Source organism: Macrobrachium nipponense, chromosome 42 (genome assembly GCF_015104395.2).
Source record: "Macrobrachium nipponense isolate FS-2020 chromosome 42, ASM1510439v2, whole genome shotgun sequence".
NCBI classification, from domain to species: domain Eukaryota; kingdom Metazoa; phylum Arthropoda; class Malacostraca; order Decapoda; family Palaemonidae; genus Macrobrachium; species Macrobrachium nipponense.
In genome coordinates, this window is record NC_061103.1 from 39,297,958 (window position 1) to 39,325,398 (window position 27,441).

General features: G+C 40.8%; 1 protein-coding gene across 1 annotated transcript in view; it reads right to left on the minus strand.

Moving 5' to 3' along the window:
- Positions 1 to 20,159, minus strand: part of LOC135213137 (AF4/FMR2 family member lilli-like) — a 36,196-nt gene extending 16,037 nt beyond the window's left edge. The window contains exon 1 of the mRNA XM_064247078.1: positions 19,094 to 20,159. Coding sequence (XP_064103148.1) covers positions 19,094 to 19,616 — 523 coding nt within the window. The 5' untranslated portion in view covers positions 19,617 to 20,159. The remainder of the gene's footprint in view (positions 1 to 19,093) is intronic.
- Positions 20,160 to 27,441: the final 7,282 nt, after the last annotated feature.

Here is a 27,441-nt window from a genome sequence, read left to right on the forward strand (position 1 = left end):
CTTCTCTCCTCATATCAAGAAGTCACACAGCAGCCATTACGGAAAAAAGCTCTTAGTCACTGCCTTCTTCAGTCACATCAGCGTCGTCATCAACCTCTGCTCCCACACACGAAGTCGTAAGTTGGCAAGCACTCAACCGCAGTGAAAACACAGGAATACCGAGTAGCAGTAGTCATCATGAGTTTACCACGAGCAATCTCACATCCCAAACACCACCCTCTTCGTTTTATTATTTAACCTCAAAGGTGAGGGATTTCGACCTCTGGAAGCCCCATCTAACCCCGGGGGTCACGGGACGCCGAAAATAACGACCTTCGGGCTGTCATCCGTGACGACCCTTGGAGATGTCATCGGAACTCTTTCCCTCAATTTACAAGATCATTACTCTCATCATTGTGTCAAAGTCTCCTCGCCAAAAACGAGAGAGTCCCCTTGGTGGGCCTCCCATTTAAAAGCCCTTCCCACCAAGTGCCTGTCATTTTGCAGAGAATAACTGTCCATAACTGAAGAGCGTGCGTGTGGTGTGTGTTCGTGTGTGTGTATGTGCGTGAGAGAGAGAGAGGAGAGAGAGAGAGAGAGAGAGAGAGAGAGATAATTCCACTTTCCAAAGATAAGACAAGCGAGAGGGGGAAGACTGGACTCCAAAACTACCTACGCTTGGTTCTTGCAAAAAGTGAAAGACATGGAAACGAACACGATTCTCCTCTGTTAGAAGTGTGTGCCAACAATCAAAACTGCTTTGCTACGAAGTTTGGTTGTCTTGGAGTGTGACGTCGAAGAGTGAATAGCTAAAAAAATCCTATCTTGAAAAAACTACGTCATAATCCTTTGCTCAGGTCTCGGGATTTACTAAGTTATGAATTTTGATGCGATGGAATTTCTCTTCCTTCTAAAGGGTTGCAGTGTCTTTATTTATCACAAAATTCCAGCATCCCGCAATTCTTCGTCTTCTAGTTGAAGCTGGTCTTCTGCCAGCACAGGCTTTTGCCCTTCGCTAGCCTGTAAATTTAGCAATACATTCCTTACATATTCATGCATACATATATATGCAGAGGACAACGTCCCTTTCAGATATACAAACACACGCACACACAAACACACACGTGTACGACCGCGCTATCTGAAACACACACACGCACACACACACATCCTGTCTTCGTGTCGTGAATGCCTAAACACGAGGACAAAGTCAGGTTCCGTGATGAATTGTGGTGCACAATGGCGTAAAAAAATTCACCGGACGGAACTAAGCATAAAAAAAAAAAATCTAAGGAATGAAAGGTCAGGACAGTTCTCTCTCTCTCTCTCTCTCTCTCTCTCTCTCTCTCTCTCTCTCCCTATGTCACGATACCAGTTGCAGTATCATACCATCCTTCTCACCCTTGCTAAACAGGATACGTACCGGCAGGTTCATTGATAAAAGTGCTAAAAGGGGAAGTTCACAGTCAACATAGGGATGGTACGTCATTTTATTCAAAAAGGATTTGGTAATTGTGTTCCTAGTAACAATGGCGGTTTCCTGTATGATACGTGCTTTGGGTAGTCAATATAGTGGTGAATTTTGATCCGTTCATCTCCCTTCTTCTATATTATTATTTATTATTATTATTGTTCAGAAGATGTACCCTATTCACATGGAACAAGCCCAAAAGGACTATTGATTTGAAACCCAAGCTTCCAAAGAATATGGTGCTCATTAAGAAGTAACAGAAGGTAGAGGGAAATGCAGAAAGAAGGCAGCTAAACAGACGTGAATTCTAATCTTTTCGTATCCTATCTCTTAGAGAATAAAATGCAAAGAAACTAATCAGAAGTCCTACCCAGTATCCTCGTGCCCTCTTTTAAAAAAGGGCAGAAAACCAAAGTAGTCAGGAAATATCCAAGACTTTGCCCGAGCGAGCAAGAAAAAAAAAAAAAGAAAAGTGGGGGATTTCGAGACTAAAGGTGACTCCCCGACAGGGTTGAATACCTTTACCAAAGGCTTGGATACCCAGTGCCCCGCTCACGTCACCCTAGTTGGGTACCGGCTTTGAATTTTCGCTCTGGAGACTGAACCAGTTCAGCTTCTAAGTCCCGGGAACCAACACTCGACCACCTCCCCTCTCGGGGCGCTGGGGGAGGGGAAGGGGGGATATATATACGAAAGGTACCCTTCTCCCCATCCATCCTCAAGCTTCATATCCCCCCCCCTCCCATCTTGGACTCTTCTCCTCCCTCTTACCCCCTCCCACCTCTCCCTTCAGGAGATCTGAACCAGTAAAGTGTGGGTGGGTGTTGGAAGCATTCCTGCAGTATTCACAGCCCGAAGGACTCTGCACGAGCCTTGCCCTGACCACCTGAAAATGGACTCCCCTCCCGAAGACCTAAGGTCCATAATCCCTCGCGCGCCTGAAAACCAGTTACTTGTGGCATGCTGCCCGGGTCTCAGCGACCCGTTTGGTTTTTAGGAAAAAAGAGGTGAGGAACGCCTCCCTATAAGCATGTGCCCCGTTGCTTAAAGAGTCTCTGGAACTGCATCGTTTATTGGGAGATTGACAGATAACGAATGGCAATAACGCTTTAGATCCCCATCGAATGGATGACTGTACCAAAGAAACATACAAACATAGGTAACCTGAAATCCCCCACTTGGCAATCTGCCTGCATTCCTCTCTGGAAGTTCAGTATCTTCTTTTGTTTTCTGGAACACTCAAAAGAGGTCCTCGGAGCTCCTGGTGCTGCTGATCCTGCAGCTTTTCTCCTCGCTGTCGAAAAAAAAGAAGTAAAAAAAAAAGAAGGACCAAATGAGACACACATAACGGTCCCGGAGGAAAGCGTCTTTCTCCCAGGTGATTCGAGATTAGTTAGTAAATTCTGACTTGAAACCTAATCCAAAGGGAACAGGAAACCTCTTTGTACCGTGTGATGCAACGGAGCACTCTGCTGCTGACTGATCACAAGTTTTGTCTACTCCCCCTCCCATCCCATCCCTTAACCTCACACACACACATATATATATAAACAGGCACCTTCTTCCCCTCCTCCCGCTCCCTCTCCTCCCCGATACCCCCGCCCCATTCGAAACCTCCTGGCCTTGGCAGTGAAAATGACGCAGTTGTTTGTTGATTTCGAATGGGATCGGTGTGACAGCATCGAGGGCCGTTTCTCTCGAGGTCTTGGCATCTCCCTGAGTGCATAGAGCCCTCCCTCGGTCGTGCAAGAATCTTAGCACCAGGAAAACCAAGAATATCTATGATGAATTATGAATGAAAGGAGTGACCTCTTCTTGTATTTGATAGTTATTCATCATCTACTATCATAAATTTAAGTGGGACCTTAATCTGCACAGTGTTGCTTTTCCCAATAGTAAGGCATCACTAACATCACCATATCTTCTATGACTCTTCCGAAGTCTTTAAACGCTCCTAAGGAATCTTACCATCAAGTGGCATTCAAATCTTGAAAGATTTTTTAATATACGAAAATATATCAAACCCGCAATTTGTCCGGGAGTATTGCACCTGTTACAGTCACAAATTTATTGCAGGATTTCTCAGAAAAAGATGAAGAAAAAAATCAAATCACGGAACGCCCTCTTTCCATATTAAAGAAGAAGGGAACTCGTTTCCCAATATTTCGTGGAATTTTCGACAATCGTGGGACCAATTCTATTTTTATCGCTCACCGAACACGATGCATGCACCAGGGAAATGGTGATTTAAAAGGCACTTCTCGTTTCTGGAAACTTTGACGTACCTTCTGGTTCTCAAAGCTTCTGAAACAGGCATTTTGACCTTTAAATCAGGAGAATCTGCCAGACTCATTCAGGTTAATGATACCCGATCAGTCACGTAAGTTCACAAAACAGGTTTGTGGTGGTTCCAATAATTCTGAATTCCTCGTAGTTCTGCTACTGTCATTTCCCTGACTATTTCCTTTTCGGGGGCGCAACAAAGACTTCTAAAAGTGCGTCTATTGCGTGTTTTTTCTTTGGTTTTGGTGAACCTAACTTCAGCAGATATTGTTTTTGAACAATAGTCGCGTCAGGAAAACTTGAGAATCTTATAAGAATCGTATTTTGTCTGATAATCCGATATAACCATTTGAAAAAATTGCTACCGCCAGCTTTGACCAAAATGACAAACCAGGAACTGGTAAAATGGCCCTTCAATTGCACAAACTTCGACTAAGCTTCTTCAATACCTTTAGAGCAATGACAAGAAAACTCCTTCCAGTAACCAATAACAGGTTAAGAACGGAAAAATTCGACAGATAATCCCGCCAGTATCATTATAAAACATGAAATGCAAAAAATAAAAAATAAAAATAAAAATAAAATAAAATAAAAATCCCTCGGAAGCGCATCATTATATTCTGATATTACCGAAGAACTCGCAACGGGTCTTACTGAATGAGCTAAAGGCACCATTAACCAAAGAGGTCCCCCCATTACTTTATTGGACAGCAAACTATGCGCCCAGTTTTAAGTAGGGTGGATAATGAGAATGCCAGTGTCTTATCTAGGAGATGACAGATCATAGTCTGCTGAGAATTCACGCGACAAAAACCGGCAATTTTAGTTTCGTCTTAAGATAAATCTATAGGTCTCGGACACACCGTACCAGTTACAGCATCCCGACTTACAAAAAAAGAAAGAAAAACTCATTAATACTCATTAGCTAACAAGGAAGACATTCCAGCGAGTGAATCATTTAACGAATTTAACGTTCGCCCATAAAAGTCGTCCATTTTCAGAAAGAATAATAATTTTTGTTAATTTTTTTTAAATGAGCTGAAAAAACTGGTCGTTCTAAGAAGCGTTTTAGCAAAAAATATGCTAACACCTGAATTATCATTCTAAATAATACAAATAAGATGCGTTCCAGAACGATAATATACTCTCTAGTCACAGGTGGAGGAGTAGCAGCAAGGAGTGAGGAGTAGGGAGTGAATAGGGAGTAAAATCTTTTAGAAAAATCTGCTAACACCTGAATCATTTATATAAAAAAAAAATAAGATGCGTTCGAGAACAATAATATACTCACTAGGTAGAGGAGGAGGAGTAGGAGGAGAGAGGGAGTAGGGAGTAGAGGGAGTTCCTCTTTTACGGTTTGGAGTCGCTTAGCTCGAGAGAGAGAGAGAGAGAGAGAGAGAGAGAGAGAGAGAGAGAGAGAGAGAGAGAGAGAGAGAAAATCCCTCGAGGGGAACGGTTAAAGGAGCCTTACGCGAGAGGAGCATAAGAATCAGAAGAGCGTAGAGAGGAAGGCTCGAAGGCGTTGAAGTGTTCCGGTTGGTTCCACATGACGAGTCACAAGAAGAAGAAAGAAGAAGAAGAAGGAGAAGGAGGAAGATCAGAGGCATAAGACGGAAAGCGATAACAGAACAAAAAGAGAGAATTGGAGAGACCAGTATACCCTTCAAGTATTATAACAGTATTGTGCGGTGTCATTAATTGCTTTAGTTTTTTTTCTGACTTTTTTTTGTTCTTTTTGGGGGAGCTGGTAGACGTGAATGGAAATCTAGGAAATTGTACCTAGACAAACTCATATTCTATATACACACACACACACGAGTGTATATATATATATATATATATATTATATATATATATATATATATATATATATATATATATAATCGCATAAACATGTGTCTATGTTAGCAATATCCTAAACAATAAAACCACCGACAATTCAGAATCAAAAAAGAAAAAGAAAAAGAGGCAACGAACATGGTAACGCCAATGAAAAAATAAATAAAATAATATAAAAAAAGAGGCAAAAATGAAATAATTCTTTCCTTAGCAAAGTCGTTCCCCGGTTGGCTGTTCCTTCTCTCTCTCTCTCTCTTTGCTTGAGTGACATTGAAGTTGTTCATTGCACCTCCTGCGTGAGGTAATTATTCCCAAGGTTACGGCGTCGACAAACCGTCGGCGGCGCTAGGGGGCGCAGGGCCGTTAACATGAGCCGTTAAACAGGAGAGAGAGAGAGAGAGAGAGAGAGAGAGAGAGAGAGGAGAGTGTCCTGAGCAGTAATGTAAAAATTCCACTTCTGGAGGATATAAAAATTTCCCCTTCCAAAGTCAAGTCTTGACATTTCATTTTATAAGAGAAGGCAAACAAGAGGAGAGAGAGAGAGAGAGAGAGAGAGAGAGAGAGAGAGAGAGAGTCTTGAGCAGGAATTTGAAAATCTCCCCTCTTTCCGTAAGGGTAAGAGAGAGAGAGAGAGAGAGAGAGAGAGAGAGAGAGAGAGAGAGAGAGAGAGAGGTGAGGTGAGGAAAATTAGTCAAGAAACCGGGCAAGAGAGCAACGTTCGTCTCGTGTTGAGAATTGCAGAGAACCAGTTAATTGGAGGAAAAGGAAAAATTTATGAGGTAGGTCCTCCTACTTTACTCCTTGACCATCATTCGTAGCGCCCCCTCACCTCCCCTTTCCGTACCCCCTTCTCTCTCTCTCTCTCTCTCTCTCTCTGAACCGTTCAGCACTTTCGAAGATTTTTTGACAGCTGGGTAATGAAACATCGCGTTGAGATCCCGTAGACTTTGCATATTTAACAAACCTGGCTCGGGGATAATGCATACAATTAAGCAGTTTAGTAAAACTGTAGGCAAAATGGTATTTCCTTTAAAGAGACTAAATAGATCACTAACGTCATGCAAGCTAAATCTACAAGATAAAAAGGAACTTTTGCCTCACTAGCCGATGTAACAAAGTGTAACAAAATTGTTAGAGCACAAAAAAGCCTTAAAAAAAAGGAACACAAGGCTAAAGTTGCTAAGACCAAAAATTATATTATACCAATTTCCTTCTCATATTTCACAAGAGCACTCAACCCCAAAGGAAACAAGTGACATTAAGCCTGCAAGGATCGAGCAAGAAGCCCCGTGGAACCGTAATCTTCGAAGGTATAGCAACCTCTCGTTATCAAAAAAAGGAACGGGCTCCCCTCCCTCCCCCCACTAACGAAAAAGCGCCGGTGAAAGTGACCCTGTGTGATAGTGACAAGAAGCTTTCCTACCGAGGAAAGTGAACGGAAAGAGCCACCAGGCAAGGGGGCGATTTGCATAAAGACGATTACGAATTTTGAAGGTGTAAAAGAAGGTGGCTTAGGAAGACAGAAGGATTTGATGGGGTGGGGGTTGGATTATTCAAAGATGGTGAGGAGAATGATTAGGTTGTTTTCGTTGTAATAATATATCTAAATTTGTTTATACGCAGCTTTAGGATAAGGATACTCATTTTTGACGATTTCTTATTTCCTGAAAAATCCAAGTTTTCCAAAATTCGAAAAATGTCATGAAACAAAACATAAACAAAAGAAGACATAAACATGAAAGTTTCCACCTAAGATTGACAAATCGACATCTACCGTATGTATGCTATTCGTAAGCAACAATGACACAAAAACAAGACAACGCCAGTATTGTACTAGAGGCGAAATTTAGCCAAGTTCGAAAAAAATGAACTTGAAGTTCGAAGACGATGAGAGACGGGTGACAAATCAACAGGTGTTTGACGCGTTAACAGACAGCAGCGACCATGTGCCTCGGTGTAGAGCCACAATAATTGCCGTAACAGGGAGAGGGTGGAAGTGGGGGAGGAGAGGGAGGAAGAAGAGGGAAGGGGTTTAAGGAGGTGGAGGACGGAGGGAACCGTTAGTACACGGAGAAAGGACACGTATAGGACGTCCGCAGAAGGGTTCGTCTTACATGAGCCGGTCTGCTCCTAAGTAACCCTCTCTCTCTCTCTCTCTCTCCCCAACACCTTACTTCGTTCCCTGAAACATCTCCCCCCACCCCTTGTAGTAATGTACCAAGGTTTGATAATGACCATTATCATCATTATGGACTTAATCTATTTAAGAATTCTCTCGCGTGAAGGTAAATAATTCTTCCAATTACTTGAACCAGCCAATTCCAGGAAACTGAAGGGAACGCCTTTTGTTTTACCAAGAGGATAAGAGCCAAAACACACACACACACACACACACACACACTTATAATCATCGCCTGCCTACCTGAAACACAGTTAGGGATATAAGAAGTACGAGGACAGTGGGCCAAGAAAGTTGGCCGCAGGGTGCCAACAGTAATCTTTGCAACAGAGAGTGAGAAAAAAAAAAGGGTTGATGCTGATAGCAGCAGCGGTGGGCATGAGGCAGTTATGTGCCCGGGATGGAAGAGAGAGAGAGAGAGAGAGAGAGAGAGAGAGAGAGAGAGAGAGAGAGAGAGAGAGAGTATGGTTACAGCACTGGTCGAGAAATTTCACAACCATCTTTTCGAAGTAGACCACTTCTTTGAACCACGATTTCAGGATGACCTCAGAAGACGACTCTGCCATACATTATGCTGAATTTTAATGCAAGGTTGCATTGCAGAAGCTCAAAGACTTACGCTGTAATAGAAGAAGAAAAAATTCTCTTGTGACTTCGCAACTTCGCTTGGTTAACTCTAGGGCGTTAAAAACGCCATTAGCATTCTTCTTCCCGTTCGAAAATAGAATTGGACGATTCAGGAGGAGTGGCGTTCCCAAGGGATGACGGTGGTGGCCCGCGGGACCCGCAGAGTTCATCCTGAGGTTTCTTAAGGTCAAACGTTACGCCAGAGGAAAAAGGAATGTTCGACAAAGCAAAGGATAGCAATCAAAAGTCTTGACCTACTGAAGTTCTAGTCCTGACACTTTTTGTTTTCGAATAACGTATCGGAAAAGAATTCACCTCTGATTGGTTAGGTTTCACAGAGAAAGTGATGGATCTTTTGTTTAATTGTTCATCTTTTGTTTACCTTTTGTTCAAGTGTGAGTGGTTGATGCGTGTTTATATAAGGGGTGTAATTATTTCTGAAGATTAAAGACTACCGTGGAAAACATTGGCATTGATGATTCGACAAGAATGAAAACGAAACTGTCGCAAAAACACGGGACCATCGGAAAACACTCTGCGTAAGAGCACGATGACTATAAGAAAGAGAAGAAAAAGAGGAGACAGACTAGTAGGTTAAGCAAGCAAGAACCACCAGAAGTAGGAGTAGGAGTCAGCCGAGGAAATGGAGGAGGAAGTTGGTGAGGTAATGACGAAGAAGGTGGAGGGCAAACCGCTCAACCTTGGCCTTGGAGTGTTGAAATCATTTGTGAGAGCAACAATAGCCCACGAAGAATTCCTCTAGCAGACGGGATCTCCCTCCTATTGTAATAGTTTCTAGTTTTCTCTGAAAGCTCATCAACTTTTGTTTTCATAACCAAGGACGGTTTATCTACTCGGCTTTCAGCTCCTCTTTCCCAAGACATAAGAACCGTATGTTGCACTCTCTTTGGCCCTGAAAACCCACAGCGAATGATAATGCAACAAGTACAGAGTACCAAATGTTCTGACTACCATGAGGCATTTACATAAGCATCTGCTAACAAGTCACGTGCATGGAGGCAGATGGTAATCTTACACACACACACACTCACAAACGAACACACACAAATGCCATCATTTCACACTAACCCTTTACCAGGGTCTTGACTTCATCCCCCAAAAGCTTAGACGTTTAATGAATTTGGTAATTCAAGGGATGGAGAAGTACCAGACTCCTTAGATGGAATGTAATTCGAAGCATGTTTTCCAAAGATAAAAAAAAAAAAAGAAAGCCACCCACCCATGAGAATCTTATTATGAGAACCTTGGTGGTCGAAATTCCCTACCGGCTTTAAAAAAAGTGTCAAAACATTTCCTGCCAATTGGATCTTGGTAACATAAAAGTTATAGGTTCTTTGCCTATCGGAGAAAGGATGACGCGAATATGTTCCTCCTCAATTGGAAGTGAACAAGAACCCTCATTGTTATCCACCTGCCTCTATTACCTGTCTCCCCACAACACCCGCCCCCCCCCCCCCCCCCCCCCCCCCCCCCCCACCCTCTCACGTCCCAGGGCCCAACCAAAATACACCAAAAAGGGACCAGGGCCCACCATCTCCATCCACCCACCCCTGAGAACATGTAGCTCCTCCCTCCATCGGACACAGCGGCAGCAGCCCTACCTCCAACCCCTGGGAGGAGTTCCTACCTCCCTCTGGTGGTTATCTCCTTCCTCCCCCAGCTCCCCCTCCCCAGCATTCCTCCCTCCTCACTATTACCCCTCCCTCCTCCCTTCTTGCGTTCATTCACCGTTACTCCCAACCTTGAGCGTCAGTGTTGCCAACGCCGCCACGTCTATTGTTTACCCTCTCTCTCTCTCTCTCTCTCTCTCTCTCTCTCTCTCTCTCTCTCTCTCTCTCCGCCAGAAGAACTAAAACCCTTTCCGCGGCGGAGCCAATGAGAATCGAGATACGACTTCTAGCCGACGTCGAAGCCCAATCGCAACCGGGTTCCTCCCGCTGGAAGAAGAAGAAGTCAACGAAGAGGGTCTCTTGATGTTTTCCATTCCGAAATCAGAAGAATGAACTGAGAGAGAGAGAGAGAGAGAGAGAGAGAGAGAGAGAGAGAGAGACTCCTTAGCCGCTCAGCTGAGGTTGTACCTGTTCACAAGGGTTAGGATCACCAAGGACAACCCTCGCCCGCGGGGTTCTCTTGGATGGACGACGTCGGCGGGGTTCGCTTACGGTCCTGTCACGTTTTCTCAACGAGCGCAAAGAAATTGTATATGTAAAAAAAGAAAAAAGAAAGAAAAAAAAAAAAAAAAAAAAAAGTCCAACTATAGCGTTCACTCCGTGCCAAAATTTCTCCAGCTTCTCTTTTATTTCTTTTTGGGAACTTCGCGCCGTTCCTTTTCGAGAGCAGAGGCGTTTTAAATCGAGAGATGCCTTCAGACTTTGAACGTGAAGGAGGTGAGATTACAGCTGTGAAGTGTAGGGGCATTTGAATGAAATATTATCACTAGCAAAAACTGAATATACAACCATAAAAAAAAATGCCCTGTCCAAAAACACAACACTAAACTGAGTACAGGCTAAGAGAGAGAGAGAGAGAGAGAGAGAGAGAGAGAGAGAAGAGAGAGAGATGCCGAGGAAGGGGGCTCTGGGTTAGTGAGGATCGACAGTAAGAGGACCGTTCCTCGGTGGATGTGCCCCAAGCATACGTAATGAGCGAGGTTCTCCCAGAATGCTTCGCCGAGATCCCACTGGCTTTCGTCCTCTTTCGGGCAATACCCCCTTAAGCATCTAATTGCAGTTTAAAGACGGCGACGGAGAAGAACAAGGAGCGGGGGAGGAACCAGGGCCTTCGGGGGAGTAGGAACAATGGTCCCTGGTGGGTTAAGACCCAGGGTCTCTGGCAGGGGAGGAACCAGGGTATTCGGCTGGGGTACGAAGAATGTAGAGCATCTGTCTTTTCGCTCCTGGGCCCGCCATTACTCCATTACCCCGTAATCATGAGATGGCTCATTCATTTAGGCAAAACAACAAGACCTTACCGTAACAAAAGACGAATGTGCCCCCAAACAAAATGGCCGACATCTCTCTCTCTCTCTCTCTCTAAAAGGCAAATTTAAAAGACGTTGCCTTGTGATGCTTGGGAATGTTCTCTTGGTAAGTATATACGTATATATAAGATTTGTTTGTTTAAATCTTTAATGACGACGAAGTTACCAAGACATCACTCACCTTACCGTTTAAAAATAAAGTGAGTGTTCGTGCACAAGTACCAGAGGGGTTAAGTTAGACAGACATCCTTGCTTTAGCAAATACTAGCAAATTCTAGCAGATGTTTTAAAAATATTGTTCACAAGAGCTATATGTTTATAAAAAAGGATCAACAAGAATGAGGGAACGTGGCCAATAACGAGGCCCTTCTTCAAAGAGCAAAAGCCTGTGCCAAAAGAGGTCCTACAGACCAAATACGGAAGGTCGAAAATACGATAAAACGATATAACATCATAACCTTCGCGGAAGAGCCTCAACGTAAGGCAAGAATTTCACACGCATAGCAAGTAAGAGTTACGGAATTGCAAGCTTTCAATTTCTCTGACAGCTTCTTAAAACCGCCCGACCTTGTTCCTTCTTCCGAATCGCTTAGGAGAAAAGGAAACTAATTTCACTTTCGACTCCATAGGTCTTTTGTTTATCTGCCGCTCCTCGATGTAATTCTCCTACTCGTTTCAATTTTTTGTTTTTTCTGAAATGTAACTCCTTCGATGTAATTCCTCTACGTGTCTCGAATTCAGTTTTTATTTAAAGTAAAAATAACTTTCCTAGATGTTTATATAACTCCCGGAAATGACACGACATATATAACGGCAAACTGACCGAGATGCTGAACCTCTAGAGATGACAAAAAGACCCAAAAATATGTCAAGGGAATTCTTAAATATTCCTCTTTCGCCTACCGACAAGATTCACTTGATAGCGATGCCGAAAAAGATTAAAGGTCACTGAAAGTAGACGGGTCTCGTAGACTTCACAGCACAAACGGGAATGCCAACTCCTTATATGTGGAGCAAACTGTTACTTTGTAGTTCAAATCAGCAAAATTACCGACCAGAATTTGCTCAGAACGAAAAAGGGTTGGTTTTCCTTCAAATACAAAATCCGGAAGGAATTTCAACGCGTCCGCAGCAAGTGATCTTTCCAAAGGTAAGACTGAAATAATGTACCGTCATGACAATTACTGATTTCAGAAAAACGGAAATGATTAAAGGAACAATAGAATAATTGAAATAATTAAATAAACAAAAGAGCAAACAGTCAGTTTAAACTAGAACACTGACTGTTAATGACGATTGGTAGCTTTCAAGTTCGTAGCGTCCTTGTGTTCTATTTCTACAATGAAGGTTAATACCAAGCGCACCATCTCTCTAGTCTCTGCCATTATCAACCACAAGGGCATAAGCCTATTTAACTCCAACGCTCTCTCTCTCTCTCTCTCTCTCTCTCTCTCTCTCTCTCTCTCTCTCTCTCTAAACACAGGAGAGTGGACTGATTAAAAAACATGGATAATAAAGTTTAGCTCAGTTTTCTTGAAAACGTTTGTTCGTGTGTTACAATTTTTGTTTAGATTAATTCAATGCAAAAAAAAAAAAAAAAAAAAAAAAAAAAAAAAAAAAAAAAAAAAAAATTCATAAGATATATGGAGACCCCAAGAAAGGAAGACAATCTGTTTCAAGGGGAAAAGTTCCTGGTATCTTTACGTCATTCTCGGGGGTTGGTGGGTGACCAGAAAGAGAGAGAGAGAGAGAGAGAGAGAATGGCGCCACCCCTATTTAGACACCAACTAACCCATCCCACTTCCCACTTCTTGCTCCACTTCCTCCCTCTCCCTTAACTTCTCCTTCACTTCTTCACTTTCTCAATCCTACAGGATTTTCTGTGTTACTCTTTCATCTGGCATCGTGACTCTCATTCAAGAACTTATTTCAGTCATGAACTTATCACAATCAAGAACTGAATTCTTCTTCTTTGGCTGAAATTCAGGAGAGTGGCCTTTGAAACAGTAACTAGATCAACCACTTTAATAAAAGTTTCGTCAACTCTTCATGGAAGAGTTTGTAGGCCACGACCCTTGCTGATAATGAAAGTGGTGAAAAATTATTATTGAAAGTGACCCCAAAGCTTACGGGTGATAATTATCATCATCACTGTGAGAATGAGTTACTCAAAACGAAACTCATACCCTGGAGAAGGACAGGCTATTAAACCAGGCTTATTCATGCCAAAAATACCATAGCTTTTATAACGTCTCATAACGCGGTCATAAAACGAAAAACCTCGAAACACCTTAAGACTAACCCTTTGGATGTTGGACACGAAGGGTTGACCAAACCAAAGTAAACTAAACTGGTGCCTCAGAAGGAGAGGTAACTGTTTGTTACGTGAAGCAAGTAAAAAGACCACGTGAGGGAGAGTTGAAAAACCCCTTTCTTTCTTCTGGATTTGTTGGGAGCACCTGAAAATCCCAAAGACGGAGCAAACGATATAGGATACAATAGATAAACACACACTTGGTTATGTTTTTTTGATAAGCATTGTAGGTCAAGGGCAAAACGAAAAAAAAGGTAAGACAAAAAGAGAGCCTCTCTCACACACACAGCCCAGGCAGCAGCAGCAGCTTGTGTCTAGAAAGTTAGGAATGACCCTGCGCGAAGGCCAGGTAACTGTTGAGAGTCTGGCGCTTCTACCTACTCCTCCTCCTCCTCCTCCTCTGCCATCTCCTCCTACTACTACCACCACCACTACCTTCACTACACTGCCACCACATCCTCCCCTCCTCCTCCACCACCTACTCCTCTTCCTCCTTCTACTACTATTACTTATCCAAGTGATGTCTCAACCCATTTTGTCCTTATCTTCTATAGGAATCTTGATTCTGGTATTCTGGTTATTTCCAGACGCGTGTATAGTACGTGTGCTGGTGCGTCTCTCACCTTGAAATTCATATGAAAAATGAAGACACTAGAAAAGGAAGAAGGGGTAAAGGTGTGTTGGGGGAAGGAGGGGTGAGAGAGGTGGGGTCCTAAACCTAGAAAAATCCGGAAACTCCCGTGTGTGTGTGTGTGTGGAGTCTGGCCTGGCCTCGTCCTTAATAGTGGTTGGCGTCATAGGCCTACCACCCACCGACCGGCCTTGCCCGCATATCAGGCCACGCAAAAGAAACATCTATATTCTCCGAGGCGTCTGGGGCGAAGGCAAGAGGCCTATACATTTAAGAATGTAATAAGTGTTGAGGCTTGCTTATCAAAAAGTCAAATCTTAGTATACCAGTGCATCTAAGCGGAAAGTAATATTTCCGACAATGCTCAGTTCTGAAAAAAATTAGTTTTACGCGAGGTGAAGTTCCTCCCCAAAACAACTCCAGCTCTAGGAGTGAAGGGCAACGATCTTTTCCTCAGTGTAAATAGATGCGATGGCTCTGTTACAAGAAGCCTTCAGGTGACACCAGAACATGGGTAAAAGACCTATTCATAGACGTCCACCAGAGAACCCACTTTATATCCTTCAGATGCAAGATACAAGAACGCCAACCCTTGGGCAGAACTGGTTATCCTTAAAACAGGAGTCGAAGGATCCAGTTTAACCGATTCAACAGGCGCCTTTATGTAAAAAAAAAAAAGGGGGGGGGGGGCAGGTAGATTAATCACCTCTATCTGTGCATTTATAAAAAGACTGTTACATACACGTGTATATGCACGTGTATGTCTGTATACAATATGGCGAAGAGCCTTTTGATAAACTATTATACTGTCATTCTTTCTCTTCGGGTAAAAATGTGAATAATTCTAAGTGAATTGTAAAAACCTAAGTGAGTTGTAAAAGAAAAATCATCCAGAGTAGAAATGAATACTTTTATAATCATATAAAATGTCTTAGAACGGAATTAATACAAAGTCAAAATTATATAATTTCATGTGCTCAGACTTTCAATGAAACTTGTGGCAAATTGTTCTACAGTTTGTATAGTTGAAGAGGTATCTCCACTTTCTCTGGCTTGAGAATGGGTAAGACACCGTAAATATAACTAATAAATATTCTACATTAGTTCCCGAAGTAAATCAGTTGCGGCTGAAATTTCGTATACTGAGAGCCGTTCCTAAATAACCCAAAATTCTTGAAAAAAAAGAGGAAAATATTCCAAAAAAAGAGATAGAAAGAAAAGCAAAACACAAAGCGATTTCATCTTAAAGACAAATAGGCCAGTAAACAAACCTTCTTGGGTTCTCGGGCCCGATAAATGGCTCACGGTCAGGTGCTGATAAGAGGAAATCCATGAATAGGATATCTGGTCTATTTGCAGTGATGAAAGCCAAGCTACCAAAAGACACGCGGGACAAGACTCCCAATGACAGGTCGACCTTTGTTAAATAAAATAAGATTTTTTCTTTAGAGAAGAATAATGCTGGGATTTGAGCTTTGGAAGTGAGAACATCACACCATCCTGTTTGGGGTTAGGGTATAGGACCAGAAGCAAATAACCAGCCACTGAAGAAGGTTTAGAGTATGGAGCATTTATGTCCGTGCATGTGTGAACATCTGACACGCCATCTGGTAAAAGAAACCCAATCAGCTAAGCTTGTAAGGCACCTGAAAGCTCGCCTATAAACAATACACCTGCCTAACTTTCATTTTCGCTCAAGGATCTGCCTTCGAAAAGGAATGCCAATTTTTCTTTCTGCGCATTTTATCTGCTGCACAAAAGTGAAGATGCCAATGATGGTCTCTCCTTCACTCCTATCGCATGAAATCACTGGGATTCGGATGAATAAACATCCACAGTTCGGAGTCACAACAGACGCCTAACCAAGCCCCACCGCCCCTTAGTTTTTTTTTTTTTTTTTGTCCTGAACAAATAAGAGCAGTAGCGCGTGGAAATAGAATCATCGGTCCATGGATCATCTCCAGAGTTTTTATCTGAACTCTTCTCTTCTTCTTGATGACGAAACGAGACAAAGAGAACCAAGAAGAGTCGATTCATTGTCATATGGTCCAGTAGGCAAATGCCTTCAGGTGTGATCATCAGCAAATCCTAAATTACTTGGGATCTGAAAGACTCATTATCAAGTAGCCATCTTCTTCCAGCATTCAGCAGTGTAAGAAATTAATTTATTCAGTGGCTTTATTTTTATCTTAGTATCAAAGGATTATTCCCAATGAGTCTCAACCACTGTTAATAAGTACACCCAGTAAAAAAATGTTTTTACACCCTCACGATTTATGTACAATACCTACAAAAACCAGCCGCTTTATATAAGAGAAATTCTTGCTCAGCTGATGACTGTCTGTCTGTATGTCCTTTTTTTTTATCCCTCGCACGAAGTATCAAAGAAGCGTCTAAATGAGGAAGTGGTTTAATACCATCGAGTGAGAAAGTGGTATTGAATACTGCACCCTCTTGTTGACAACAAGAAAAAAAGATTCAGAGAGAGAGAGAGAGAGAGAGAGAGAGAGAGAGAGAGGGAGGTAGGTGGGGGAGGGCATCTCCTCTCCTTATCAGCACTCTCGATGGCTCGGGAGAGATTTACATATCCTCTCCTTATCAGCACTCTCGATGGCTCGGGAGAGATTTACATAGACAGAAAAAGAGAGAGGGAGAAGGAGGCTTTCCAAACCTCTTTTCTAAAGTCCCGTTGGGTACACTTGCAAAATCCAGGGTCAACAGGTAGTGCTGGAGATCGAGAGGAGCCGTTCCAACGCAACAACTTCCTCTTTACAACTGTTTCCTTTTTTCCCCCTCCGACTGGGACTCGCACCGAAATATTAATACATTTCCTGCTTCGTTTCTTTTTTTGGGTCATGTTTACTGTGCGAATAAAGATGAACAGGTGATTTACCTGGACAGCAAATGAACTGCACATATATGTTTTTGCCACCAGGTGAAATTTCTCATAAAAAGGTACCAAGGTCAGCTAGAGCAAGTCAGTTCCTGGCTTGCAACAAAGAAGTAATTGTAACTGTAACTGCAACGAATTCCTAGCTTGCAAGGGTGGAAACTTTTACTACTGCTTATTGTTTTTACCACCACTATTACTTCTGTCATGAAATATTCATTATTAATTTTATAACAAATTCCACAATGATAAAGTTACTGTAATTGCTACGAATTCCTAGCTTACAGGGCTTGAAACTTTTACAACAACTATATTTTGTTCTACTATTGGGGAAACAAATCCACGGTTATGAATGGGTACATTAATCTCTATAGAGATTTATTTTTAAATATGTACCCGTGCATAATTGTGGATTTGTTCTCGATGTCGAGACTCTGCTACTATGAGTATTTTATAGTTTTTTAAGTTTTTTCCAATATATACGACAACACAAAAGCACAAAGTCAAATATCCAAATAAAAAAAATAAAAAAAATTAACTGCCACATAACCAAAAACATGGAAACGTATCAATTAACGTAAACAAAGAAGAAAAAAAGTAAGTCGATTTCACAAGAAGCATTACCCATTACAAAATCGAGCAAGCACCCACCACCACAGGCAGGAAGTGTGGCCTTTGGTCGTGCTTTGGAGACTTTCATGGTCACCGTAACGCAACTCTCGCGAAGTTGGCGTGAAATGCATTTAATCGTGGAAATCTCACGACTACTTATTTTTTTCTTTTTACTTTCTGTATGCTTTTCTATATTCTTCCTCGTTTATAAGAATATGATCTCTTTCTCTTGATTAAGACAGTAAGAATTATAAGCCTATATTATGAGATCTTGCTGCATTCTATCCCGGAGGTAATTCCGAGTTTTAAGACAATTACTTGTTGTACTGCGTCTTAGAGGTAAATGATATGAATATGCAAGACCGGAGTTATAAGACCGTTTCTTGTTCTATTGTATCCCAGAGGAAATAATACCTATACACGTGACCAGATTTTACCATTTCTTGCTGCATCGTACCCCAGACATAATAATATCAATAAGAAAACCACAATAGACAAATGAACTACATGTTACTATTTAAATTTGTGCTTTTGATTTTATCAAGAGAGTTAGAATCAATTGCAGGACCATGTCTCATTGTATGGTATCCCAGAAGAAAGAATACAAGCGTAAATACCAAAATCAATATAACTTCAGTACCACTACAGATGTGATTTAAACTTGAGTTTTGCAAGACCTTCACGGGCTGTGCTAACCCAAGCAAACTTCCTAGGCACAAGATGACGAAATCCAGCGAGGTAAACCAAACGCGAACAGCAGACGCCCACCCATTCATTTATTTTGACCAGAATGGTCACAAAAAAAAAAAAAAACTAAATAACAGAATGAATAACGGTAAACTTCCATTTATGCACAAATAATGACAGAATGACATTACGAAAACTGACACTCGACCAAATACATACGATGACGTCTGTCAAAGAACAAAATGACATGGCGATATAGTTGTCCAAAAAGATAAATAGCATGCTCTGGAATGCTGGGAAGTAGGAAATATATGAATCACAGGAGAGAGAGAGAGAGAGAGAGAGAGAGAGAAAGTTGTACGAATGTTAGATAACGGATAAGGACATTACTGTACTGCACTAAATGTCAATATTAACACTATACTAGAGAGAGAGAGAGAGAGAAGAGAGAGAGAGAGAGAGAGAGAGAGAATAGGGAACAAATGCTAAAGATAGATCAGAGGAAAGACCGAGATCTCGCAACCGCTATAGACAGGCAGATCAGACAGAAAGACAGACTGACAAAGAGTTCCCGTCTTACCTCTGTCTCTGGTCGTGAGGGAGAGTGGCTGATCGTCGCTCTGGTCCTCGATAAAACGGGGGATCGTGTATCTGGAAGGGCGGGCGGGCGGGCTGGAGCATCGGTGAAGGCGGCTTCTCTCTCCTATCCTGAGGTCGAGGGTGGTGCTGCTATTCTCCTTCCTGAAATCCAGGACGCCTAAGCCTACTGAAGGGGCGTCCAAGTGGCTCTCGCGGGAGAGGGACACGCTGTCCATTCGAAGGTCCAGGGTAGGTGACGACGAAGGGGAGGAAGTGTCCATAGGCAAGGAAGAAGAATTATTATTACTATTATTATTTTTCCTCGAGGGCGACTTGGGCCTTCTCAAGTCGAGGGTTGAGGAGGGCGGGGAGGGCGTCCCGCGCCTGAAGGGGGACGACGTGTGGACGTCCATGTGACGTCTCTCTTCGCGTTCGTCATCGTTGCCGCTGCCTTCCTTCTGCGCCTCCTGCAGTCGCGCTTGCTGCTGCTGCAGACGGTCCTTGATCAAGAATATCTTCGGCATCTTGCTCTGTCACTCGTCAGGGCGGCACTTTTTATATTTATATAAAACGAATATTATTATTATCCTTCCGCTAGTTAAAGGTTCTCCAAAAACAAGGGTCAAGGGTTTGAAGAAGAGGATCCTCCTTAAACCTCTTAACTCACAGAAAGCATGTCTGAATTTTTTTCTCTTTCAGAACCGGATTTACTGAATATTAAAAAAAACGGACTTTTTAAATTAAAAACAAATCGAGTTCAGCACCTTTTTCAAAAGGCGGTCAAGAAAGTCAAGAACAACAACAACAACACAGGGTTACACATCGCTAATGGGGTAGGGGTGGTTGGCTGGTTTCCGATTTATTTCAAATCCGAGAAACAACGCACAGTATCTCAAAAACAACAACAACAACAAGTTTCTGCGTCAGGTTATCCAAATTCTCTCTCACGCGCGCGCGCGCGACGCCCGAGCACCTATTTGGGAGATGTGTCTGCTAGGGTGTTCGGCCCAGCAGCTGTATGTAGTACGTGTCTTCAACCCAGCTGTCTTGGGTTCGAGTGAGTTGAACGCCTGGCGACTAGTGATCTGATAGTGCAGTGAAAGTGTATACTACCTCTCGTCTTCTCGCCCGCGCATGCGCACCGCGCTCATAACGCCAGCGATGCCAGAGTTCTTTTATTTATCAACGCCAAAATAGTGGCTGTTTTCCCTTCTAGATCAATATAATTCCATTTTCATACATAATACGACTCGCTATCATTGATTTAAACCTCTAATTTAAAGGAGAATCCCGGGAAAAAATGTTGCGATTATACGCACTGGCTACAGACCTCATATAACTGTCCTGCGGAGGAGCCAGACAACTGTATCTATCGCAAGAATTTTGACATGAATGTGTACAACAAAGATCAAAAGGCCTTTGAGCTCCTTCATTCAGAAAAGTCTTGAAAATGGATGAAATCAGAGATGTTTTATTAATCATTTCTTCGTTTGAAGTTGAAAGTCTCGGGTAAATGTCCACAGGTAAATTTGCATTACCTGGCACCTGTGCTCTGAGGACCCGTTCCGCTCGCCTCTTCAACCCTCCCGTTCTTTAGCGCCTCCTCCTACTCCTACTATCCCCCTCCCCCCTCCTACCTCTCCCTCGCTACTACTCATCCTCCAAAACGGCACCAGTTCTCCTCCACTCAGGCCCACCCCGAACCCCCGCCTCACAAAAAATAAAAAAAAATAGTCAAAATGATTCTTGGAGTTCCTGTCACTGGCGATAAGAAGGCAGAGAGACATTTCCTTGGCATAGAACTACTTCTTCTTCCTCTTGCGCCTACGAGAAGAGCCTTCTTGGGACGGGAGTAAGAAAGGGAAGACCTATTTTCTTTTTATACTAAACTTTGATGCTTCTCTTAATTATTATTCATCGCCAGCGTCTTCTTTCTTCTTTCTACCTCTTCTCCGTCTTCCTTTTTTCTTCTTCGGAATTTGAGCGATGATTCACATCCAGGCTTATAATCCGCTACCGTGAATCCCCAAGAAGACGAAACGTACGGCGGCATGATTCACTCCAGTTTCGAGGAATGACTGTGAAGGAACGGGAAACAGTAGAACGGAAACAGTAGGCAGTGTCGCAAAACTATCAATTTAAGTTGATTGTCAAAATTGTTGGCAACCGCTAGCAGTCGTGAGGGATTTGGACAAATAATTAGTCCTTGAAAGTATACGTAGTAACGTTTCTCTGACTGATATAGTGATTTAAGGATAAATCCTTATATAATTATGATTCTATGTGACTGATGCAAAAAAAAAAAAAAAAAAAAAAATCTAGTTAGGCCATTAGTTACAAATCCAATGGGGTATTTAAGAAATCTGATTATGGCCAATGACTAAAATGAAGAATATTTAGCAGTCTTGCTGTAGCATCTAACGACAAAACTACGAAGATTTAACATTGCATGTCATCTATAACATAACATTGACCGTCATTTATTGACATATTATGAAATCCAGCCTAAACAAGGGCATAAAAACCTGATCTAATTAATATTTCTTCCCCAGAAAAACAATTTGTAGATAAGCGGTCCATTAGTGAAGAAGCTTTTGAAGACTGATTGAGAGAATATCGAGAATATCCATAACTAAGTTGATATAGAACGGAGCAACACCATCAAGTCAACCAGTCAGTCACATACGTCAGTTAGGATAGAATAACATCACGAGACCGTTACTCCATCTCTCCATCTTGCAGTCTGTATCATCACGCTTATGAAGAGTTTAAGTAGCACACTAAACAGCAGCATTGACCGTAGAAGCAGATTAAAAGCAGCAGCTCTTCTTTTGCGTCCATTAAGACCTCGAGATAAAAACATGACTCGTAAGTGATTTCTGTAAACGATTTCCGTTCATTATTGATGTTCTTTCCACACAGAGTCGATCTTCCTATTGGGACTTCAGCCAGAAATCGACCATAAAGCACAATAGCTGCATTTTGACGCCTCAGTGGAAGGCTTATTACACGAACTGAGCTTCCGTTAATGAAGACGTTAAAAAAATATCATCTCCAAAAACCTTCGACTGTTTTTTGTAACTTGAAAAAGAGTTACAATGACTCACTGGAACAGTGGTGTTGGTTCACTGTTTACGGATGCACAGCACGTTAATAATCCCATTTATGCCGACTTCTTTCAATTATTAATTTACACCAGTTAATGAAAATAAAATACAGTAACACGTATCATAATATTAAAAATGATAAAACGCAATCAAATATATGATACAATAATAGTAATGACAATACGTATTCAAATACAACGACACACTGATAGTAATGATACAATGCAATATAATGCAGTCAATAACAAGGTGAAAATTCATCAGTATTCGAAAAGGTTGATATGCGCTTTCCGTAGGCACTTGTTATTTAGCTCTGAAAGTAAACATGACTATGTCAAAATAGGTCGACATTACATTAAGTCTCTTTTGTATGAAAAAATAAACGTCCCTTTATAATAATTGGGTCCAAGGTCTAGGAAGTAACTATAACATTTTCTAATTTATCTAAACAGCATTTCAGCCAAGATAGATAGTGAACCCTAGAAATAGTGGTTACAAATCCACAGAGAGAGAGAGAGAGAGAGAGAGAGAGAGAGAGAGAGAGAGAGAGAGAGAGAGAGAATTCTACCATGTGTTTGCTTTTCTTTCTTTGAATGACTGAAAATATAAAATACATAATCACAACCAACTATTACAAAAATATATAAAACGATCTTACCGAGTAAAATTGAAGGACTCTCTCTCTCTCTCTCTCTCTCTCTCTCTCTCTCTCATTTTCCTTTTCACCCATATCCCACGTGTTTTCCCTTTCCGTCACGCCGAATTTTCCTTCCCTCCTTGAAGTGGGTCACTGGTTAAAAAAAAATATACATACATATATATATAAATGGTCGTATACTACGTGTCATAAAACCCAGTAAGGGGAAAATAATGCGCCCCGGGTACATTAAAAAAAAGGCTGGTTGATAGCCAACGCTTGGAGGGGGAAACGTAGAAAAAATATGGAAAAAATATTTAGGTCAAATTAGCCTGTGGGGCTCAGGTAAATGCAGCGTGGAAGAGGCTGCTTCTTTATGTGTATATATACATTATATACATACATACATACATACATACACACACACACACATACACATACACACACACACACTACACACACACACACACACACACACACATATATATATATATATATATATATACATTAAGCAACAGTACTCATATACTACTATTTTCACTTGATTTTCAATAAGTTAAAAGCTTAACCAATGATATCATATATATCTCAAACTTATAGAGCCTCGATATAATTCCAATGAAAAATTACGAAATGAATTTTTTTTTATTTCTGTTTAATGTTTGCCTAAGGGAGTGACGCCAAACAAGGAAATGAGCACGAACAAGGTGATAGAATTATAAAGGAAGTGTGAGAAAAAGGCGTATCCGAGAGAGAGAGAGAGAGAGAGAGAGAGAGAGAGAGAGAGAGAGTTGTGAGGATGCATTATATATCAAAGAATTATGTTAGAGAGAGAGAGAGAGAGAGAGAGAGAGAGAGAGAGAGAGAGAGAGAGAGAGAGAGAGAGAGAGAGAGAGAGAGAGAGAGAGAGTTGTGAGGATGCATTATATATCATAGAATTATGTTAGAAGAGAGAGAGAGAGAGAGAGAGAGAGAGAGAGAGAGAGAGAGAGAGAGAGAGAGAGTTATGAGGATGAAGTAAATATTAACGAGTTATAAATATAAAGTATTTACCGATTTTATGAGAGAGAGAGAGAGAGAGAGAGAGAGGAGAGAGAGAGAGAGAGAGAGAGAGAGAGAGTTATGAAGATGCAGTATATATTAACGAGTTATAAATATAAAGTACTTACCGATTCTATTAGCGGGAGAGAGAGAGAGAGAGAGAGAGAGAGAGAGAGAGAGAGAGAGAGGAAGTAGTTGACAAAGCTGTGATTCTTGCAACATGTAAATACCTCTCGGACATTTCACCACATCCCCACAGCAAAGAGAGTTTAATGAGCATTCATTCCACATTCCTGGCTCATAGAATTCCCCAATACGGTTGAGGTGGAAGGAGATGCAATGCAAGAAGTCAACCGGTATTCTGTGACGCTTGACTGTGCTTCTAGAATACGAAATGACCTGTAGCGGATATTACCTCTCAGCTTATTCTAGGAATACGTGGGGTGATCTTCTGAATGGATATATGTTTCCGGTTGCTTAAAAAAGAAGAATGATACATTGGAAATGATAGTTGTTAGACAATAGATAATCAAAATTATCTACAAGAGAGTTTCTCATTAAAGGTTGACTTTAAGGCTATGCAATATATATTCGTAATCATGCTTAAAGGCTAAGATACCAGGAAAATATATAAAAAAGCCTAAAGGCTGCAAAATTCATAGCCATTTTCAGGCTTAAAAGCTAGGACACTTGAGGAATGTAAAGAAAAGACTTAACATTAAAATGCATCGCTATATTTAGACTTGAGGAAAGGCCCAAGGGGACTGTAAAAAAGGCTCAACATTGGAAACTGCCTGTCCATATTCAGACACGAAGAACGACACAGACAATGGAAAGAGACTCAACATGGGGAAATATATTTCCATTTCCAGGCGTGAAGGAAAGGACACAAGGAGAATGTAACAAAGACTAGGCGAGGTAAAATGGATATCCGTCATGAGGACTGAAGAAAACGAAACACGTGATAAAGACTAAACATGATAAAAGGCAAATCCATATTCAGACTTGGGGAGAGACAAAGGAAAGTAGGAAAACGACTAAAAAATAAATATATAAAAGTTTATAGCGGAACTGTAATTTTCCAACAAAGGAGGGAAACAAGCTACAACGGACGTCGTTAAGACAACGGTTTTATCACTCAGCACGAAATGGGAGAGCGACTTCGTCACCATACAATGCACCTACCTGACAATGACCTTCAGAATAATGATAAAAATTACAAATGACCCTTTCTTTTTTATTGTAATTCCCGAGATTTTTCCTATTCACGGTGACCTTGGCAATCATCGGTGAGACACTGTGGGAGTTAGAGGAGTGACAATCTTTAAAAAAAGAAATGAAAAAAAATCTTATTTTCATGATAAATGATTATGAAAAGGGAAATGACATAAACACTCTAGCTGACTCGAGGTCATCTTCCAAACTCACAATGATTTTATTACTAAGTGAATTATTATTATTATTATTATTATTATTATTATTATTATTATTATATTATTATTATTATTATTATTATTATTATTGATGTCAATGTAAATGTATGTTAAAAATATTTACAAAATCAGAGCTTTCGAGAGCCAGCTCGATCCTGCTTATCAAATTATTATTATTATTATTATTATTATTATTATTATTATTATTATTATTATTATTATTATTATTACAATACAAATTCGACGTATTTTCACATTCTAATTGATAACAGGATAGAGACACTCTATTTTATTCATGTTACTTATCAGCTTTTACAGAGGCGCAAGTTTTATATTGTTTATTATTTTGATTATTTTATTATTATTATTATTATTATTATTATATTATTATTAGTAGTAGTAGTATTAGTAGTAGTAGTAGTAGTAGTAGTAGTAGTAGTAGTAGTAGTAGCTACAAGCAGCAGGTCCAGTAGTAACAGAAACTAATATCTTACATTACAAATAAGTCACAACATATACCAAAATAAAAAAATAAACCTCAAACCTTAACACTAGAAGCATCTCCTACTAGGCCTTACCTTACCTTACAGACCTTACATCTTGTTCGGGTTGCCCCAGGTCCCTCAGTGTGAGGCACCTCTAATGTCTACCAGAGAGTTGCTAGTACATCTTCCGTATATTTTGCATCTTCCAATCTTGGATGGTCTGGGATGCAGTTTAGATATTTGTCGAGCTTATTCTTAAACACATCTACGCTCACATCCTGATATATTCCTCAAGATGACTGGCAACGCATTGAATAGAACGCTGCATTATCGATGCTGGTGCGTAGTGGATTAATGTCCTGTGTGCTTTTCCTTATTTTTCCCTGGTATATTTTTGGGCACTATTAATCTACCTCTGCTTGCTCTTTCTGATATTTTTAGTTCCATGATATTTTCTGCTATTCCTTCTATCTGTTTCCATGCCTGAATTATCATGTAGCGTTCTCTTCTCCTTTCCAGACTATATAATTTTAAGAATTGAGTCTTTCCCAGTAGTCTAGGTCCTTAACTTCTTCTATTCTAGCTGTTAAAGGACCTTTGTACACTCTCTATTTGTGCAATATCCTTTTGATAGTGTGGGTAACCATATCATATTGCAATATTCAAGTGGACTACGAACATATGTTTTATAAAGCATAATCATGTGTTCAGCTTTTCTTGTTTTGAAGTGCCGTAACAACATTCCCATTTTTGCTTTACATTTTGCCAACAGAGTTGCTATTTGATCATTGCATAACATGTTCCTATTCATCATCACAAGGCCAAGGTGGCTTTTAACTGCTTCCTTATTTGTGATGGTCTCATTATTAGGTCCCTTATATGCATATAGCTTTCTTTCTCTGTCTCCATAATTTATTGATTCAAATTTATCAGAGTTAAATACCATCCTATTTACCTCTGCCCAATCATATACTTTGTTAGGTCTCTTTGTAGAGCGTTCCTATCTTCATCACAAGTAATTTCTCTACTTATTCTTGTGTCATCTGCGAAACTACTCACTACCGAATCCTTAACATTATTGTCTATGTCTTTTCAATCATAATAACAAACAGTATTGCAGCATAACACCGTACCTTGCGGCACACCGGATTACCTTGGCTTCATCCGATTTCTCGTCGTTTGCAATAACTATCTGTTTTCTGTTGTGTAAAAATTCTTTTAACCATCTTCCTACTTTATCCACGATATTGTGTTTTCTAATTTTCTTCGCTAATATATTATGGTCTACTTTATCAAAAGCTTTTGCAAAGTCTAAATAAACCACATCTGTTTCATTTCCGCTTTTCATATTTTTGAATATGTTTTCACGGTGGACTAACAGTTGGGTTTGTGTACTTTTTCCGGGTACGAAACCATGTTGTCCTTTATTAAACAAATTATTTTTTATTAAATGTTTTCATAATATTTTTCTTCATTACCCTTTCATACACTTTCATTATATGTGATGTTAGACTCACAGGCCTATAATTACTTGCCTCTAGTCTTGATCCACTTTGAAAGTAGGGGTAATATACGCTAATTTGTGCTCATCATATATCTTGCCTGTATCTACCAAACTTTGTCTTAATAATATTGCAAGTGGCTTT